This window comes from Capra hircus, chromosome 25 (assembly GCF_001704415.2).
Source record: "Capra hircus breed San Clemente chromosome 25, ASM170441v1, whole genome shotgun sequence".
Classification (NCBI taxonomy): domain Eukaryota; kingdom Metazoa; phylum Chordata; class Mammalia; order Artiodactyla; family Bovidae; genus Capra; species Capra hircus.
In genome coordinates, this window is record NC_030832.1 from 11,504,858 (window position 1) to 11,526,419 (window position 21,562).

Genomic DNA, 21,562 nt, shown 5'->3' on the forward strand with positions numbered 1-21,562 from the left:
TGACAAGCACTCGGAGTGTGTGCTACACATAAATACCAGTTCCTTGGGCATTAGTTTGGTTTATAGTACATAGTTGGTTATTTCCACTAATTCACTAAATTAAAAAAAATACACATCCCTATTTGTAACATGGGTTTTAGTATACACCACAATATATGGGCTTCCCTGGTGGCTCAGATGGTAAAGAACCTGACTCCAATGCAGGAGACCCAGGTTCGATCTCTGGGTTGGAAAGATCCCCTGGAGAGGGAAATGGCAACCCACTCCAGTATTCTTGCCTGGAGAACTTCATGGACAGAGGAGCCTGGCAGGCTACAGTTCATAGGGTCCCAAGGAGTTGGACATGACTGAGTGACTAACATACACAATATATGCACATACTAGCAAACAGTTATTAGGTACATTATAGCATTTATTATTTTTAAAATTTTTATTGAAAGATAGTTGACTTACAATGTTGTATTAATTTCTGCAGTAAGTGATTCAGTTATATATATTCTTTTTCATATTATTTTTCATTATGTCTTATCACTCGGAGAAGGCAATGGCACCCCACTCCAGTACTCTCTTGCCTGGAAAATACCATGGATGGAGAAGCCTGGCAGGCTTCAGTCCATGGGTCACTAAGAGTCGGATACGACTGAACAACTTCACTTTGACTTTCACTTTCATGCACTGGAGAAAGAAATGGCAACCCACTCCAGTATTCTTGCCTGGAGAATCCCAGGGACGGGGGATCCTGGTCGGCTGCTGTCTATGGGGTTGTACAGAGTCGGACACAACTGAAGCGACTTAGCAGCAGCAGCAGCATGGCTTATCACAGGATATTGAATATAGTTTCCTGTGCTATAGTTGTTGTTCAATCGCTAAGTCATGTCTGGTTCTTTGTGACCGCACAAACTGCAGCATGCCAGGCTTCCCTGTCCTTCACCATCTCCTGGAGTTTGCTCAAACTCATGTCCATTGAGTCAATGATGCTGTCCAACAATCTCATCCTCTGCTGCCCCTTGTCATCTTGCCTTCAGTCTTCCCCAGCATTAAGGTCTTTTCCAATAAGTCAGTTACTAGCATCAGGTGGCCAAAGTATTGGAGCTTCAGCTCCAGCATCAGTCCTTCCAATGAATATTTAGGGTTGATTTCCTTTAGGATTGACTGGTTTGTTCTCCTTGCAGTCCAAGGGATTCTCAAGAGTCTTCTCTAGCACCACAATTCAAAAGCATCAATTCTTTGGCACTTGCCTTCTTTATGGTCCATCTGACATCCATACATGATTACTGGACAGTCTATAGCTTTGACTATATGGATCTTTGTCAGCAAAGTGATGTCTCTGCTTTTTAATACCCTGTCTAGGTTTGTTATGACTTTTCTTCCAAGGAGCAAGCATCTTTGAATTTCCTGACTGCAGTCCCTGTTGCAGTGATTTTGGAGCCCAAGAAAATAAAGTATATCAGTTTCCCCACCTATTTACCATGAAGTGATGGGACTGGATGCCATGATCTTCATTTTTTGAATGTTGTGCTATATAATAGGACCTTGTTGTTTAGACAGACTCTAAAGCATACATAAGAGCAGGTATATTAAACATAACTGAAGGTGAAACAAATATTTACAATTTGTTGCCTATGGTGATGACTTTGTGTAGTAACACACTAATGTGTGTTGAGGATGAAGCTCATCATTCATACATGGATCCATATTTTGAATATTCTTCATGAGACTGTGAATTATTTTTGGCTGATTTCATTTTGATCTGAATAGGCCATCATTTTTTCTAACCTCCTGAGAAGCTGTTGAAGAGGAGAGGGCCCAGTCTATCATTTCCTGCCCTTGTGTCATCAATATTGTCTCCGGGCTGTGGTTTTGTTATGAGGGAACATTCTTAAGCCCCATGTCCACCTAGTGATGGTTAGCTTAGTACAACTAGATTCTTGGCTTGCACATCCCTTTGGGGGTGTATGTAACTACAGCACAGCTGATGTACCCTAAGGATGATGTCACTGACAAGGTTGGCACCTTGGTCCAAGGTTCTTGATTCTCACCATCTGACATGGGTGTTCCAAGTGAGGGCTCCAGCCTCAGTTCACACATTTATTTCTTATTTTTAATGACTAAAGACCATACACAGAAGTTGTCATATTTCCTTCCCCCGCTGCCAAACTATATTAGGCATTCCCCGAGTGAGTGGACCACACCTTGAAGACACCTTGTCCAGGATACAGAGGCTCTAAGAATCCCTGTCCTCATGCCTCCCCTGGGAAGGGCTGCCTTGGGGAAAAGTATCCTTGACTTTCTGGTGAATTTCATGAATTTTGGCACTCAGCAAGAGCCAGGGAATCTGCCGATGGCAGTGGTGACCTAATTCACGGATAGCCACCCTGATCATTTACTTTGCTATCCTGTTGAAAGTTCAAATATTTTGAAATTTTGGAGAGAAATCTTTAGAGAATGTGGTGAGAACTCTGGCCTCTTTTTTTTTTTTTTAACTTGATAGTGTCTCAATCTGCCTTTATTTATTTTTATTTGATTATTTTATTGTTTTGACTGCAGTGGGTCTTCACTGTGGTGTGCGGGCCCTCCATTGTAGACTGTGGGCTTCACTAGCTATGGTGCGGGCTTAGTTGCCCCTCGGCATGGAAGATTGTAGTTTCCCGACCAGGGATCAAGCCTTGTATTGGAAGGCAGAATCACTGGATGGCCAGGGAAATCCCAAACTATGGCTTCTTGTTCAGGAAAAATGCACAGATAAAATTTCTGTTCAATTCTAGAGTTCAGAGATCCTCTGAAGTTCAATAAAGAACCTATGTATCTATTTATTTTTATTTTAATATATTTCTTAAATTTTTTTTTTAAACTGGAGGATAATTGCTTTACAATGTGTTGGTTTCTACCATTCATCAACATGAATCAGCTTACGACAACTTCTCATTAGTTACTGTTTTACATATGGTAACATATATATCTCAGTGTTGGCCTCTCAGTTCATCCCACCCTCTCCTGCCCTCACTGTGTCCATAAATCTGTTCTCTATGTCTGGCTCTCTGTTCCTGTCCTGCAACTAGGAAAGAACATGTTTAGAAGTGAAAAAAAGGCAAATTAGTTTTGAGAGACGTCTGTCTTGTGTTTCAAACATTTCTTTTCTGCAGCCCCTTTCAAGTTTCAGGTTCTGCTTACTGTGCAGGGTCGGCAGGAGCTTAAACAGCGATTTCAAAGACATTCAGGCTTGTATCTTAGTCCCTCCACTGATTAGCTGGGTTAACTTGGGCGTGCGTGCGTGCATGCTAAGTTGCTTCAGTCATGTCCAGTCTTTGCTACCTGATGGACTGTAGCCCTACAGGGCAGTCTTTTAAAAAATATTTATTTATTTATTTGGTTGTGCCAGGTCTTAGTTGCAGCATGTGGGATCTAGTTTCCTTACCAGGGATTGAACCCAGGCCCCCTGAATTGGGAGCTTGGAATGTTGGCCACTGGACTACCAGGGAAGCCCCGCTGGGCAGTCTTTGTTCTGGAGAGTGGGTACAGTAATCCACACCTTGTAATGCTCTCCCACTTGTTGGCTGCAGTTCAGCTTTATTAACCTTCTTGTCCCTCAGATCTGAACTCTTCCAAGCCTCAGGGTCTCTGCACTTGCTGACTCCTCTGACTGGAATGTTCTTTCATCCTCTTTATGGCAGTAACACCTCCCTGTTCAGGGCTCAGCTCAGATGCCTCCTCAGGAAGGCTTTTTCCTGATCAGCCAATCTGTCAGTTTCAGACTTTTTTTTTTCTTAAGTATACAATGCAGTGGTTTGTACTATATTGAGAAAGTTGAGCAACCATCACCACTGTCTAGTTCTAGAACATTTTCATCACCCTAAAAAGAAACCCCTCCCTCATTAACAGTGACTTCCCATTTCCCCTCCCACACCCTTGGCCCCTGGTAACCACTAATCTGCTGTCCGTGTGGATTTTCCCATTCTGAACATTTCAAGTAAGTGGAATCACTTCACCTCTCTGAGTCTTTGTTGACTCATCTGCAAAGAAGGAGTAATAACCCTCATGATGTGTTTATGTGCTGCCTAATTGAATTAAGGCATGTCACGTGACTAGCATAGTGCCTGGCTTATGGGAAGTACTCAATAAATGTTACTGATTGTTACTAATACTGGGCCGTAGCTGTACCTGAAGTGTTGATCTAGGGTTAGCAAGAGTACTGTGCTGTGCTCAATTGTGTCCAACTCCTTGTGACCCCATGGACTGTAGCCCACCAGGCTCCTCTAGTCCATGGGATTTCCCAGGCAAGGATACTGGAGCAGGTTGCCAGTTTTCTTCTCCAGGGGATCTTCTTGACCCAGGGATCAAACCCATGTCTCTTACATCTTCTGCATTGGCAAACATATTCTTTACTACTAGCGCCACCTGGGAATAAACATTGTTTTTTTTTTAATTATTAGGATTAGTTATAAAAGGTGACTAAACTTGTTGGGTGCAGACATATTACATATATCCATCATTTAATCCTCTCAATAACTCTATAAAGTGGGTAACACTGCTATTACATCAGTAACATGAGAGGTGTATGAATTCTTCTGCAGGAGATCCTTATGTAATCTCTAATTGCAGTGATCTTCTTTACTTATGTCTTTTTCCCCTCCACCCTAAGTAAATGGCAGTTCCATGGAGAAAGGGGTCTTGTCTTTTGTTCATAAGCCCAAAGCCCTGGTAGCTCAGATGGTAAAGAATCCTCCGCCTGCAATGTGGGAGACCTGGGTTTGATCCCTGGGTTGGGAAGATCCCCTGGAGTAGGAAAAGACAACCCACTCCAGTATTCTTGCCTGGAGAATCCCATGGATAGAGGAGCCTGGTGGGCTACAGTTCATAGGGTCACAAGGAGTCGGACATGACTGAGCCACTTTCAACTTTTAAGAATAAGTGGGTGCTAGTCATTGTTTTGAATGAATCAATTTAAACTTTCTCTCCTCTCAGGGCCCTTGCAGACGTCATGAGGCCACAGGGCCACTGCAACACTGACCACATGGAGAGAGATCTCAACATTGTGGTCCACGTCCAGCATTATGAGAACATGGATACCAGAACCCCCATAAATAATCTTCGTAAGTATATCTCTCCAACCAGTTCCAGTCCCGTGGGGTGACCCAAGCAGTGGTCACACCTCCAGATTTCATGGTGTGTGTTTGGGTTCATGAGGAGCTTCTCTTTGTTGAATAAGAAGTTTTATTTTATCTCTTCTAGATCTAACTGTGGGTGGCATCCTCAGATTTCACTTTGTTTCTCCATTAAAGAGTCATCCACGTGGTGGATTTCTCATGGTTGGTTCTTCTGTTAACAGGCCACTTTGGAGGTTCATCTTGGTCATATGTTAACTAATAGCTCTTTTGGCTGGTCATCATGGTTAGGTACTTAGCTAACCAAAGGATTACTTGGTTGGTTCATCCTAGATAGTAAATCTGTCAGCCAATAACCTATTTTGTTGGTTCATCTTGATTGGGTAATCTGTTAACCAATGGTTCATTTGCTTATCTGTCTGCCTCGTGAGGTAGACCAGTTGTCACTTTTTGGTTTCCTATGGCTTTCAGCTAACAGATACTGGTTCAGAAGAATTAGATTTACTTTTCATGAAACCAGAGTTTCATAAACATAATCCACAAACTCTGTGTGTGTGTGTGTGTGTGTGTGTGTGTGTACCTGTGCATGTACGTGGGGGCTTTTGAATTGTGGTTATGTTAGTTTGGGTGTGTACCTATGATTCAACAAAAGCAAATTGTTCTGTTGTTCTCCCAGGGGAAAAAAGTTGCATTTGCTATTGTGTTTCAATAGGTATTCTTTAGCTGACAGAGCATACCTGGGAATCTTAGCATGGTCCCAAAGACTTTCTTTCCTTTCAAAGGCCAGTATATACAATATATATTATGGAGCTGATGTACTGACTATAGAGAGTGGAGAAAAATCAGATTGTTTTGTTTTTGACAGTAGTGTACTATCATGGTTATTCCTAGCAATTATGTTTTCAAGTAAGCCCCACATTAGAGTAATGTGTAGGGCTTGGTTTAAAATAATAAAAGCCAGAAAATTTAAAGGATGCATTTAGTTGTAGCTGGAAGTTTTTGTAAAACAGAAACAGTTCTGGCATTTTTGCACGTTTTTCTAGTCTGGGTCACCTTTGACCCAGACTAAAGTTCCACCAGAAACAGCATTGGTGTTTTATTTGCTGAATCATAGTTTTGCACTGTTTGGTTGCAAATTTTCATGCTCAATGGGTAGAGGAGTAAGTCTGTGGAATTTGACATTGGTGATGCAAATTATCTGATTCTGCATGGTGATAATTGCTCATGGCCTTGGAAATGTTGCAGTATGTTTGCAAAGTTGATGTGTATGTGGTTTGAAATGGTTACTAAGTAGAAAGTCTTAAGTTCCAATCTATTAAATAACTTGACATTATTTGTTTATGAACTGGATCAGAAAAATGATATGAGAAATAGCCACATGTTAGAGAAAAATACACAGTCACTGGAAGTTTTATGACCAAATCTCACAGCCCTGAAAGGCATGGTGAATCACGCCAACTCCGATATAGCAATTGTCGCATGCAGTTCTGGCTTTGATGGAAATGAACACATCCTCTTTCAGAATGCAGTGGAAAATAAGTTGAACCTAGGTGTATATGTGTCCTAAATATCATAAGCAAGTGAATATGACCGTGAAGTAGAGAAGGCTGAAATGGTGTTGAGTCCCTGGCTATAAAAAGGTGGCTGTTGAAAGTTTCTCATTTGAAGTTTCAATTTCTAGGATGATTTTGAATCAGCTCTTGAGTGGAATAGCAAACTCATTGAAGTCACTCAAATTACACCACTCCGTCAGGCAAAAGGGCAGGCAACCTTAATGAATCTTGCTTTAGTAAGGGATCTTTGTTTAAAGTTGTACTGAAAATAAATTGTGGTTCAGAGATGGGTTTCTAGGTACTGAGTATTTCAGAAGTCTCCTGTGACTGACGAACTTGGTTTATTTATGAGTCTTGCTTTTAGTCTATATTTGTGTTTCAGTAATCAGTGATCTTTTACACCAAGGAAAAAAATGTGTCTTGTAATATTTTACTGGGTGGAATTGCACTAGAGCTTTCCTGACAAACTGCAGGGGAGAATTCTAGGTACAATGTCACAAACAGTACATTCTCCTAGGAATTACCACAGATATTAATTTTATGTAGTTCTACTAGTTGGTTCCATCCTTATTTCCTAGTATTTTTTGGGAATATCTGGAAAATAAGAGCATATAGCTTTTCTACAGGTTTACATTAATGAGTTTAATTTAAATAACAAATTAATTCAGTAGTTGGTAGTGATAATATTTACTTGTAATGAAGTGTTTGTCTTTTATTGATTTACAGGAGCTCTTTACATACTATGGACACGTGGGAAAAATCACGTGTTCAAAAGAAACAATGATTTTTGGAGTTCATTGAGAAGATAAGAGCTAGGTGGCTGACATTATCAGTTATTAAAGGTTCAAGAAGCCACGCAGTCTCCAGAGCCCACTGACTAACAGAGAACTAAGAGAGAAGGAATCTTGTCTGAAAATCAGAAAGTAAGACCAGCTCTTGGTGCCAGAATTAGAATGCCACTACTGAATACAATGGCATAGGAACTGGCAACCTACTCTAGTATTCTTGCCTGGAAAATTCCACGCACAGAGGAGCCTGGTGGGCTACAGTCCATGGGGTTACAAAGAGTCTGGGCACACAATGAATAGAAAGCCCTTTTCTGGACATTATGGGAGCTACAAAGATTTACCGTTACAAAAATTGGAAAGATGCATCTATTTGTGATCCAACAAGAAGGGGCACAATTGTGCCCTTTTTAGGGTGTTCTTCACTAAATATTCAAGTTGTGAGATTTGATTGAAGTTCCACCTTACATGTTATTTTTATCTCTGTTTGGTGACCCACTTGACATTGCTTTAAGAGAATAATCATCTTCTCCTCTTGAGACTAACACTAGATCACTTTCTGCACTTTTCCTTATGCTTCAAACACTAAGCGAACCAGCCGTCAGTCTAGAAACCTGGATATTTGGAAGGAGGGGAGTCAGGAAGGACTAGAGTGAAGGCAAATAGGGAGGAAAAGGCTTCAATATTGGGAAATTTCTTTTGCCAACCTTTATCAGTTTCCTATGGTTTATTTTTCCTCTGATATAGGCAGGACTCGCCTTTTTTTATCTTCTAGCAGATGCTGTTCAGGGTCTTTTCAGGCATTCAGTGTTATTGCCTAAAAATATTTAGTCTGATAATCAAAAGGGCTTGGACCTCTTTGATTAACAGGATGTAGATTCAGATGAGAGAGTGATTTTCTGCAAAAGCTCCTCGGCTTCTGCGTAATTACAGTTTGCTTTTGAAGGCGCATTTTGTTCTCAAGTGCTGTGAACGTGCGCCGTCTCCCCACCCCAGCCGCCCTGTTTGCCAGTGACAGCCCCCCTAACCCCACCTTCTGAGAGTCCAGGGTAAATGTAGGCTTCTTTTAGTGTCAAGATTGTGAGATTTGAGTGAGGGACTGTGGGGACCAAATACAATCTGGATCAACATTTCTTGACTTGTTTGTGCTAAAAGCACGCTTCTTTTGCAATCAAGTTTTAATTTGGGAATAATTTTATATTTATAGGAAAGTAGCAAAGGTAATAGTACACAGAGTTCTCACCCACTTGCCCCTGATGTTAACATCTTGCATGACTATGGTACACCGTAGTTATATGTCAAAACTAAGAAGTCAATATTTGTACATTATTTTTAGCCAAATGGTAGGTATTGTTTGACTCTCACTAGTTTCTTCTCCGATGTCCCTTTTCTGCTCCAGGATTCAATCCAGAACACTATGTTATAGTTATTGCAGCTGACTTGATAGGAGAATTTTGGTTGTGCAATATTGTTTAACGATGTGGCAAAGGCTGGAAACAACATGAAATAAGTCAGTGGCAATTACACAGCCTTTATTGCCACTGTATAAAGTGTTGCCCAGTGTCTATGAAAGCCTCGCGTTAAGTTATGCACCTGCTCAGTGTTGGAATGGAACCAGCTGATGTCCTGACTGTGCTCTCATATCTATTCATGGGACAAAGGACCCTCACACTCCGTACAAACATACAGCTCCACTTTTGAATGGAGTCAATATTGTAGTATTTATTTTACGGGCATAATCTGAGCAAGTGAGATCTCACCCCAAACTCTGGTGAAATGCTGACTTGCTATTTCAGGGCATAGAACTCATCAGAAAGACCGGATTCTTATTCCAGTTTCTACTCCCACCCTATCCGTCCCCAGGACCATTTCTAAGCGGGTTTATGAGGAATCAGATGAAAAGCAGAGCCGTGACTTAGTTTCTGAAGATGTTGTACAGCTCATGTTTAGGGTTAAATGGATTTTCATTCATTTGTCCATGTTTACAAAGGCACCCAGGATGTCCCATACTCGATTTTTTTTGAAATACTAGAAGGAATATTCCCATGTACTTTCTAAAAATGGGGAGGAATTACCAACCCGGGCCTACTGTATAGCACAGGGAACTGTCCTCAATATTTTGAAATCATGTATAAAGGAAAAGAAGGGCTTTCCAAGTGGTGCTAGTGGTAACCTGCTGGCCAGTGCAGGAAACATGGGACAGGCGTTTGATCCCTGGGCTGGGACGATCCCCTGGAGAAGGAAATGGCAACTCACTCCAATATTCTTGCCTAGGAAATCCCATGGACAGAGGAGCCAGGCAGTGGGTTATAGTCCATGGGCTTGCAAAGAGTCAGACATGACTGGGTGACTGACACCTTTTCTTTCATTTGGGCCAGGCACAGGTGCTAAATGTTTTGAATATATTAACTCCTTTAATATGCAAAACAATGCTTAAACAGCCTAGCTCATTTCTGCCTCAGGGCCTTTGCACCTGCTATGCTTCTTGTCTATAGCACAGGATCCCAGGCCTCTTGCACCTCATCTGTTACCCCTATTGCCACCTCACTAGAGAGGACATCCTTGTTTACCTCTGGCTCCCAAATCACCTACTGTTCCCCATTTCCCCACTATTCTCTCTATAACTTTTGTTTTCTCTGAAGTTGTCATGCTCATGATTTAAATTTATTCCTTTTTCACTATATTGTGAACTCCACAAGAAAAAAGCTTCGTATTGTCACAGCTGTACTCCCCACGGCAGGACTGGGCTGGCTCATGACAGAAGTTCCATAAATTTTTGTCTAATAAATGAAAAAGCCTGTGGAAGAGGTATCGTTATCCCTGTTTTATGAAGGAGAAAACCGAGATTCATGGAAACTAAAGAACTGGCATGATAACTGAGATTTACTTTTAACATCGCCAGGAATATATAAAATTGTGGGGTATAGTAGATGAAACAAAATGGGAAAAATACTGTTCTTACAGCCAGGTAACCAACTACATGGGGATTCATTATTCTAGTCTGTATTTGTGTATATTTGAAAATAATAAAATTGAAAGTTACACAGCTTGTCCACCATAGCAGAGTTAATTCACAGAGGAGCTGGGATTCAAACCCCAGTCTGTCTGAGTCTGTAGCCTGAACTTTAAATATAAATTTATTTATTTTAATTGGAGGTGAATTACTTTACAATATTGTATTGATTGACGTATGGCAAAACCAATACAATATCATAGCCTGAGCTTTAATGGAGGCATGTGGGTGATCTTCTGGTGAATATCCAGGCTTAGGAAGGATGAGAATCAGGACACCTGAGGGACTTAAGGAGATAGAGTGGGTAAAGCATCACTTTTGTTTCTGTCCTTAGTATGCTCAATCACAGTGTCTTTTAGTTCACTTTATCCAGAGAGAGAAAATGTGGTTGGTTTCTGACCAACCATCAACCTGGCTCCCTCGAATCAGTTGTCAAACTCCTGAACAATCAGTTGGGTGGGATGGAGAATGTCTTAGTCTCAGGACTTAGGCGGGACTAGTCTCCAAGCAGGCTATGTTTGAGAAGCACAGTGGAGATTGCTGTTTTAAGCTTCCTAGGGGTAGGGGCAAGGATTACATTTGTTTTATTCTTTTCTGCACCTCCACTGCCTAGAAATTACAGAGTTCAACAGACATTTGTCGAATGAATGATTACATGCGTCTATGAATGACTCCCTTGCCGGAGCTCCGTAAGAAGTCCAGGGGAACCCATTAACAGGACTCTTGAAATTTTTGAGTTTTGAGGAAGCTTGGCTAATTTTGACTCATATGAGGCTTTAACTCTCTTCTAAGAAGTGACAGCTACCAGCACTCGTGTTCCTGAAATGACTGGACAGGTAGTCTTTCCATCTGAAGATCTATGACTGCAAATAGTTTTGCACACAGGTCAGTAGATTATAGCATTGCTAAGAGTTAGGGGGTTGGGCCACACTGGGTCCACTAGAAACACTTTAAAAGAAAACACTTATTTGGTTGCATTGGGTCTTAGTTGTGGCCCATGGGATGTTCATTGCATCATATGGGATCTTGTGTTGCAGCACACGGGCTCTCTAGCTGTGGCTCAGGCTTAGTTGCCCCGTGGTATGTTGGATCTTACTTCCCCGACCAGTGATCGAACCTGTGTCTGCTGCATTGCAAGGCCAATTCTTAACCTTTGGACCATCAGGGAAGTCCCTAAAAACATTTTTAGGTTTAGTGCTGTGGCCTGAGTTCACTTGATATGGTTTTAGATTAGAGCCCTGGTTTTCTCCTGAAGTATTCAGCATTATAGATGGAATCCTAACATGTGATGATGCTCATTAAACAGTAGACCATTTGTCTTTGAGATAGTGCAGTGAGGGTGTGGGAGATATAGGCTTGAGGGGTGGACATCGTTGGATTGGTTGTATGTATGCTCTGTCATCTGTGAGCTGTGGAATCCTGGAAATATTAATTTAATTCTGTAAACTTCAGTTTTCCATTCACTGAAAAGAGTAAAATAACATCTACCTTACAAGTTTGTTTTGGAGATAAAAGAACACATATGAAGGATTTAGTGTAATGTCCGGTAACATATGTATTGATTGTTACTGTTATTGTTTGTGGAATGACTGAGCATTGATGCTAAGGCGGTCCATAGCCTAGGGGCCAGTGATGCTCGTCAGCAGCATTTATCATGCAGTTGTCTTCACAGTGAACATATTTTCATGCTGCCTGTTGATAACCCCATTTGTGTGTGTGTGTGTGTTCTACTACTGCTTCGGATGTAAATGAGAACTGAAGAAACTGTCAACTCTTTCCTGAAGAAATAACTGGGGTGCAGCAGGTGTCCCGTTCTTAGCCATTTGTTCCTGTCTTATGTTTTCCTTCGAGTCCCATTAAAACACATGAGCTTTTGTTCTGAGTGTTGATTTTAATATTTGCTTACACTAGCAGACCAGACCCATAGAAATCTGTCTGGCCCCAAACATGCCTTGTATTTCCACCTAGAAAAACGAGATTTTGTGTGTGTGTGTGTGTGTGTGTGTGTGTGTGTGTGTGTGTGTGTGTATGCACAAGCGACAGAAATAGATCCCTTAAAAGAAAAAAAAATGGCACTTTCTGTAAGTCATATCCTGGGCTCTTTTCAAAATTGCTACTAATGCTGGCCACATGGCATTGACTAATTGGATCTACATTGCCTTTCCAAAGTGCTTCCAACCAGCTGTAGGACTATTTGTAAAGAAAGCCCAAGTGCTTATCACAGTGTCTGGTTTAGTTTAAAAGATGCCAAGTTCTGCTCTTTCCATTCTAGGGAAAGCCTATCCAGCTCCTTTGGGAGAGCATTTCTATTTAGGTGTAGGGACTAAAAGATGCAACATGCTTGTTATGTGATTGACAGGGTGGATTAAAAAAGAGAGGAATACATGAAATAATAACGTTTGTTCTGCACCTACTACATGTATGCATTTTCCTTCTCACAACAATCCATGAAATAATTGAAATAGGTACTGCACCCCCATACTACAGATGAGGAAACTAGGGCATTGAGAGTTTAAGTAATCTGCCCAAGGCCCCTACATATTTGATAAGGAGTTCAGATCCTAGGGCTTCCCTGGTGGCTCAGATGGTCAAGAAACTGCTTGCAATGCAGAGGACCCAGGTTCCATCCCTGGGTTGGGGAGATCCCCTGGAAATGGGAATGGCTACTTACTTTAGCATTCTTGCCTGGAGAATCCCAAGGACAGAGGAGCCTGGCAGGCTATAGTCCATGGGGTCGCAAAGAGTCAGAAATGACTGAGCAATTAACACTTAACACTTCAGACCCTAGACATAGATTCAGGCATGAACTCTATTCATGACTTTTCTCATTTCTTTCAAGGACATGCAGTGGATGACATACCAGATTATGTCTTTTCTCCTACTCCCTTTTATTTATTGATCCTCATTAAGAAACACTGTATTAGACGACACACATCTTTGAAAATGGACCAACTGGATAGAGCCATCATTTCTGGAAGATTCAGATATTCACCAGTCTTTGCTTTCTTGTCATTAATATTTCCATGTCTTCATCAACACTGAACTAGAATTTACTAAAATTCTGCTAGGTGTCACACAATGCTCTGTGAAAACTGGAGGTATGAGGGTGAATGAGAGAAAAATAAGAAATATCCTCCTGGAGCCTGTGATGCAGTCAGGGAGGCAGAAGGGGAAATAGGTACTTGCAAAGCAGCGTGATGGGAGTAAGTACGGAATGTTGTGGGAGCATCATGCCGGCCTCCTCAAAACACCTGGGGCTGATGGGGAGGGAAGGGAAATGACAGATTTTCCTGAGAAATAGGTATTTTGTTCTGTGAGAGAAATAGTCCCCAACAACTTTCCAAGAACCAGAGTGAAAGAAAGCAGAAGATTTTTATGTACTGACTTTGCTTGCTTTTGATTGAGAAGAGGATTACCAGTCCTAGAATACAGGTCTCTCTTGCACGTCTGATTGGTTTTATACAAATTATATAAGGGGAGAAGAGGATTTGGTCCTTTAGGGTCACACTGCTTTTGGTAGGAAAGTTAAAGTGCCATGTCTGATGTGGGAAGCCCAAAACTTCAGGATCAGCTTTCAGGTTTGAGTACAGATTCTTTGCAGAACAGTCTCTGCCAGCTTGCTGTTCTTGGAGATTAGCATTAAATATTTTCTCCTTCTTTTTTTTTTTCTTTTCTGAGCATTGTGGGATCTTTTTTGCCTGACCAGGAATTGAACCTGTGGTCCCTGCACTGAGAGCACAGAGTCTTAATCACTGAACTGCCATGGAAGTCCCTGAATATTTTCTTCTTTTAAAAATAACAGCCAATATAAAATTAAGCAACATAGTTTAATACCATAATGCATATATTAAAAGAATTTGTAATAATGCTTTAGGAAAAAAATCCCAATTAAGAATTCTCAGTAAAGTTAATTACAAGTTGAAAAGGAAATCCGGTCACATTAGTCTGAGAATGCAGTTAATGAAACTAAATGTAATCATAATCTGAATATTTCATTGAATGGAGACTTAGACTCATTAATTTAGGTATTAGGCCTGGAGTTGTGTGCTCACACAAAGACGGCCGAGCTCAAAGCCGAGCCTGGATTTTTACACTTTGAAATCCAGCCCTTAGTCCAGGGAGATTTGTCCATGGTGCTGAATCACACCCCGGATGTATTTATTCAAGCCACCCAGCAAGAAGTCTATCTTACAGAATTTCAGAGCTAGAAAGAACTTTGGGAGTCATTTTGCCTTTGGTTTACCACATTTTTGGTTTCAAAGGTGACCAAAAAAAAAAAAAACCAACAAGAATGGAGGGACCAATATAGTGTGCTTTCAATTTTGCTAAGGAAGATTATGATGTAAAAAGTAACTATGAAAGCAATCAGCATCATTTCACAAATGATATGGGCATTGTAACACCCAACATTTAGGTTAGATATAGCTCTCAAAATAAAATACAACTCCTAAACTGAATGAATTTGATTTTATGAAAAATCTCATTCCAGCATCCTTATATTATCTCTCTGGTTTCTTTTTCTTTTTTTTTTTTGGCCACCAGTCAGTTGAAAGTGAGAACACAGACTTACATTTTGGGGAATTACTGATTATTCCTTAAATGGTTTGCTCATCAGATGAATATGTATTGAGTACCTACTATATGGTAGGCACTGGGGCTTAGTGCTAGGGATATGGAGATTGGCATTTTGTGTGTGTGTGCACGCATGCATATATATGTATGTAGGTATATATATACACACACATGTATATAGGGATATATATATGTATGTATGCACGTGTATATGACTTCATGGAGCTTAAAGTCAGTCCATTCTTTGCATTTTACGAATAATGAGACTGAAGTACATGGAAATGTATGGGTTCTGTTTTTCTTTCTAAAGTGACACAACCATGAAACTTGTGAAGTTAACACTGTTTAGAAAACGTTAGTGTGCTTCCCTGGTGGTTCAGTGGTGGAGAACACACCTGCCAGTGCAGAAGACACAGGTTCTATCCCTGATCTGGGAAGATCCAACATAGAGTGGAGCAACGAAGCCCAGGAGCCGCATCTGCGGAGCCTACGCTCTAGAGCCCGGGAGCTGCAACTGCGGAGCCCACGTGCTCCAACTGCTGAAGCCCACACACTCTAGAGACTGTGCTCCGCAACAGGAGGGGCCATAGCAGGGAGAGGCCTGGGCACCGCAATGAAGAGCAGCCCCTGCAACTAGAGAAAACCTGCACAGCAATGAAGACCCAGTGCAGCCAAGAAAAATAAATAAGTAAAAATAAATAGAATTATTTAACAAATTGTGCAAGCAAATTAGCTGAGATATTGATAAGGTTGTTAATTCAGAGTGATGAAAAGTGGATGAATTGCTATTTAAAAGTGAATATTTAGGACACAATTACTGATCACAGATATATGTTTACTTGGCAGTTCTTGGAAATGGACTTAAGGATGTGAAGCACAGGGATAGACTTCATAGTTATTGGTGCAGTTACTCCTTAGTTTGATGCCTTAACTGTTATCCAAAGAAAGCTGTTTAAAATATTCAGATACTCAGATATTTTAACAAAATATTGAACTGCCTAAAGCCCATGAATTGAGAGTTGTGCAAGGGGCAGCATGTAATTTTTTATTTTCTTTAGTAAGTACTAACAAGGAATGGAGAAAGCACCTCATTCTTCAGAGGCATTTTTTAAAACTATTTAGTGCATACATTCAAAGTCAAGGAAGGTCCTCAGTCAAACAATCCTTTGGTAATAACTGACAGGGGTATTGTATAAGCATGTTTTACTTTTAAGAGAGAAATTGCATGTTTAATATGTTAAAAATTGTATTAGTGAAGACAAGAATGTGCACTTTAAAAACATTATTTCATTGAAGTGTAGTTGATTTACAATGTTGTGTGTGTGTGTGTGTGTGTTTAAAATATTTACCTATTTATAGTTGTGCTGGGTCTTAGTTGTGGCCAGCACACATGATCTTTAGTTACAGCATGTGGGATCTAGTTCCCTGGCCAGGGATTGAACCCAGGCCCCCTGCATTGGGAGCTCGGAGTCTTAACTTTTCCTACAGTGTGGTGTTGATTTCTACTGTTTAGTAAAGTGGTTCAGTTACACATAAGATGTACACCTAAAGACATGAGAGAATATTGTCTCTGTTTAAAGAAAACATAAATAAGGCAGTTTCCCCCCAAATCCATAGACTAGAGCAATGATTGAAGTTAAACCCTGATCCTGCTTCTTTTTTTCACTGAAGTATAATTAACCCACAACACCATGTTAGTTCCAGATACACAGTGTAGTGACTTAATACTTCTGTATATTACAAAATGTTCACGACTGTATAAACATATTTTTGAAAATTGTTCATTATGAAGACTTTTGTTCTGCTAATAAGCATAGAGGTGGGTAGGTTCAGATCCTGGTATGGTTCTTTAAACATGTAATCATTGTTATTTAATTTACATGAGTATTACACCTGTGGGCTTCCTTCATAACTCAGTTGATAAAGAACCTGCCTGCTATGCAGGAGAAGTGGGTTCGATTCCTGGCTTGGGAAGATCTCCTGGAGAAGGAAATAGCAACCCACTCCAGTATTCTTGCCTGGAAAGTCCCATGGACAGAGGAGCCTGGCAGGCTGCAGTCCATAGGGTCGCAAGAGTTGAACATAACTTAGCGAATAAACCACCACCATTCTACATATAATTATGAACCTTTTCACATAATGTGGTACTGAAAATCTTGCTTCTGTCATTAATCATCGCCTCTTTGTAGATACAAAATAATCTCCAGTCGTAATGATTATTAATTCTATGTAAATGAGACCATTTCATTTTATTTCAATGTGAATAAGGTGTATCATGTTGTTGAACTGCTTGGGAGAAAAATCACTTGGGGTTGCTAGGAGGTAGGATGCATGCCTGGAGCTGCTTGAAGCTCCCTTGCCATCACAAGGGGAGGGAGCATCCTGCCATGGGATAAAGACATGGAAGAGAAAGGCAGAATGGAAAGGGGGAGAGAATGAGTTTAGTTCTGATATTGTTTGAGTTCCTGGATCCAGGCATACCTGAAGCCATGGGCCTTTCCGTAACAGAACAAATTTCTTTCAAACTCAGTCAGCTTGAGTTGGGTTTCTGTCACTTGCATGGGAAAGAATGCTGATTTCTATAACCAAAATCTACCATCATAAATTACCCACAGTTTCCAATGCTTAGGTTATCTCATCTAACTTTTAGAAAAACCACCTTGGGACTATTGCCTCTTTAGCTGGGATACTCAAATGTATCCATAAGTATGCTAAATCTGTTGTGATTTTATTCTACCAGTCTGTGACCTCTTCTCTGTGTATCTCTATTCCCAACATTTAGACTTGAAAACAATTCAGTTCAGTTCAGTCACTCAGTCATGTGCGACTCTTTGTGACCCCATGGACTGCATCATGTCAGGCTTCCCCGTCCATCACCAACTCCCGGAGTTTGCTCAAATTCATGTCCATCGAGTTGGTGATGCCATCCCACCATCTCATCCTCTGTCGTCCCCTTCTCCTCTTGCCTTCAATCTTCCCCAGCATCAGGATCTTTTCCAACACAGTAGACAATGAGTAATTACTTGGTGAATAAACTAATGAAGCCCAGCCACTTAATTAGCTGTGATCTGTCTAAGCTAAGAGAACTGGCAAGACAAGGATTAGAATCCCAAACTCCAAACCCCAGGTCTAGTGCTCTTGCATTTGACATTGGGCAATTTGGGTCATAGCGACATTTGGGGGTCTTCACCTGAATTTCATTATGCTACTTCCTGCTTAAAACTCTGCAGGTGAGCTCTCCATTGCCCATTTCTGTGCAGTAATGATAACAAACTCCTCGCTTGCCTACTTGGTCTCGCATAATCTGGCCCAAACACTGTTTCACTCACTTGACCACAGGGAACTCTCCTTTTTCTTATTTAAATGAACCAGGATTGCTTTTGCCTTAGGTAAGGACTTTCCTTTGGCTTTTCCCTCTGCCTTCCCCCCTCTCTGCATCGTTTAGGTTTCTGCTAAATAGTTATCCTCCTAGGGAAGCCTCTCTATAGAAAGTAGCTCACCCTACATATGGAATCCCACAACCATAACTCTCTATTAGGTCACCGTTTTCTTTTCGTCATAGCTCATATCACTGGCTAAACATCAACTTGCTTATTTGTTTCTTTAATATCTTCCCCATCCAAAGGTCAGCTCCACAAGACCAGGGAACTTGTCTATCTCTTTATGTTAGGTGCTCAATAACAAAATTGTTGAATAAGTACTGTCAAAATACAACCCTGAGGGACTTCCCTGGTGGTCCAGTGGCTCAGACTCCATGCTTCATAGGCAGGGGGTCAGGGTTCAATCCGTGGTCAGGGAACTAGATTCTTTGTGCCGCAACTAAGGCCCAGTGAAGCCAAATAAATAAATAAATAAAAATGAATATAAGAAAATACAACACTGAGCACATTTCTCAAGTAATTGCTACTCACACTTTTTCTTGTCAGTTCACCAGGGTTTTATTTCTTATGGACTAAACTTTCAGTGCAGTTATCAGAGTTGAGCAAATGCCAAGTTGCATACCCAGAGAAATTACATATAATAAAAAAATCATGAATACATATTCCAGCATCACCTGGAAATTACATATAACAAAAAATCTTGAATACATATTCCAGCATCACCTGGAAATTACATATAATAAAAAAATCGTGAATACATATTCCAGCATCACCTGGAAATTATGAAGTGTCACACCAAGTTCAGTCCACCAATTTGAGCACAATTGACTTTTTTCAATAGCGTTTTCTTCCATGTCATTCCTTTGAACTTCCCTGTGTCTTAGGTCCCCCGCGATATCCCTTCTCCATCTTGACTCTCAATTTCATCACCACGAAAGCAAATTAAGGAGGGAGTTGGGCGTATTTAACATTTTTGAAATAACTATGTTGTGTTGATGTGCACAATTAAAAAAACTCAACTCCGGTGTATGCCAAGTAACCGTAATAACAGCCTGCTTAGGATTATAATGTTGATTTTCAAATATTGCCAAGCAGACTATTAAATCCCAAACAGCTATGTTCCACATTTAATTATTATATTTAAAAGGAAGTCTTAAAATCCAGAGGGAGGAGATGGTGGATACAAAGGAAAAAAAAAACCAACAAAAACCCAGCAGATCCACCGATTCATTTCATATCCCATAACTGGACAGCCCTCCAGTAGCAAGCCATATGCCCTGGGTATAACATCTGTGGTTAAGATCAAGTACTTAGCTACCTTTTGACTCTGAATTCCAAAATGCCCCCAATATGCCACCGATCTTATAATCCTCACCCTCAGAGCAAAATCAGGTCAAGCTAAGAAAAGCACTCAAGAACAAAAGATGCAGTCTCTGAATTTTCCATCACGAATGCTCTGAGCATCCTCTGCCCCCCAAGGATACTTTTTAGTAAAAGTGTGGGAGAGAAATGGGATATATCATGGTGGGAAAGGGTGCAGACAGAGGACATCATTGTTGGTTCCCTTTGCCTGGTTTTCCAGCTTTGTATCCTGTTGTGGTTGTTTCAGCAGGTTATTGTTCATGTCAGCCCATTTGATTAAGCATTACGGTATGTGAAACACTTTATGAGGTTTACTTGGGTAAGTGTAATAACACCAATAGTTAGCATTTATTGGACCTTGTCTGCCAGGTGTTTCCAATGTATTATCTCATTTAATTCTCTTAATGAGCTGATATGGTGGCTGAGGTTATCTATATCTGACAGAGTAAACAGATATAGATATCAGATACCATGTATCAGAAGCTATGCATCTGATGCATGGATTCAAATACACTGTATCAGTATCAGTTCAGTTGCTTAGTTGTGTCTGACTCTTTGTGACCCCATGGACTGCAGCACGCCAGGCTTCCCTGTCCATCGCCAACTCCTGGAGTTTACTCAAACTCATGTCCATCCAGTCAGTGATGCCATCCAACCATCTCATACACTGTAGTCTGACTTCAAAATCTGGGTTCTTTCTTCTACCCAAAGTAGGCACACGGATTCCCTTTTGGGTGTTGGGAAGGGGCTGCCTGAAGAAAAGTGCTGAAAGGGAGTTTTAGGTTAGAGTCAAACCCAGTGGGCATGAGTGCTGTAGTTGATTAACTGTGTCTGCTGTGAGAGCTAGCTAGGAGCATAGTGTTGTTTGCCTTATATTTATACTCCTATTGACATAAGTCTAAGCACTTATGATTTTTTTAATGAGGGAAGATAAATGGAATATAAACTGAGGGAATATAAACCCACTTGATGGATTGGGAAGGCCTCAATGCATGGTGCCTAACATATGGTGTTTGGATGTGTAGTAGGTGATTAGCATATCTTTAATGAATGGATGAATACATGAGTGGATAGTCTGAGGCATATTACAACCCTTTGTTCTTCTAGGTTCTTTAAGCTATTTACATGTAACAAGTCATTCTACCATAAAATTACATAACAGAACTACTTTGTTTCCTATAGGAGAGTCAACCTAGAGCTGAATATTTCAATAGTATATTTTTGGTCTTTTAAAAAATTATTGTTGTGTTTCCTCCATTGGCAGGTGGATTCTTTACCAACTGTACCACTTGGGAAGCTCATCCTTTGTAGAGGGAATTACTTCTGTCTTATACATGTATTCAATAAATCTTTTTCTTGTTAGATCTAGTTAGACACTGTGTGAATGGAGCAAAACCCAGCCAGGTTTCTGACCTCTGGAGTCTACAGTTGAGGAGATAGGACTGTTTGCAAATCTAATCGATTAAAAAAGTGTAAGAGATATTACTTGTGATAAGTGTAGGAGGAAACAAGGAAGATGATGGGACTAAGGATAACAGGGCTAACTCACTGAGGGGGTGACAATTCACTGAGACCCAAGGATGAGTGAGAAGGGACTGTCCAAGTGAAGCACAGGGGAAAGTGAAGGCAGAGAAAACAGACTGTGCAACGGTTCTGAGGCTGGAAACTACTTCATCTGCGAAGCCAAAGGAAGCCCAAGGGAGCTAGAGTCTGGTGAGGGAGGGGAAGAGGTCATATTCCTAAATGTGGGGAAATGATATTCAGAAATGAGAACAAAGTGAGATATTAATTACAG

At 40.7% G+C, this 21,562-nt stretch overlaps 1 protein-coding gene across 3 annotated transcripts in view; it reads left to right on the forward strand.

The window, feature by feature from the left end:
- SHISA9 (shisa family member 9) overlaps nt 1–21,562 on the forward strand; it is a 534,699-nt gene that overhangs the window by 8,928 nt on the left and 504,209 nt on the right. For all 3 annotated transcript variants that reach the window (XM_013974979.2, XM_013974976.2, XM_013974977.2), the window contains exon 2: nt 4,963–5,090. In XM_013974979.2, the coding sequence (XP_013830433.2) occupies nt 4,963–5,090 (128 nt within the window). The remainder of the gene's footprint in view (nt 1–4,962; nt 5,091–21,562) is intronic.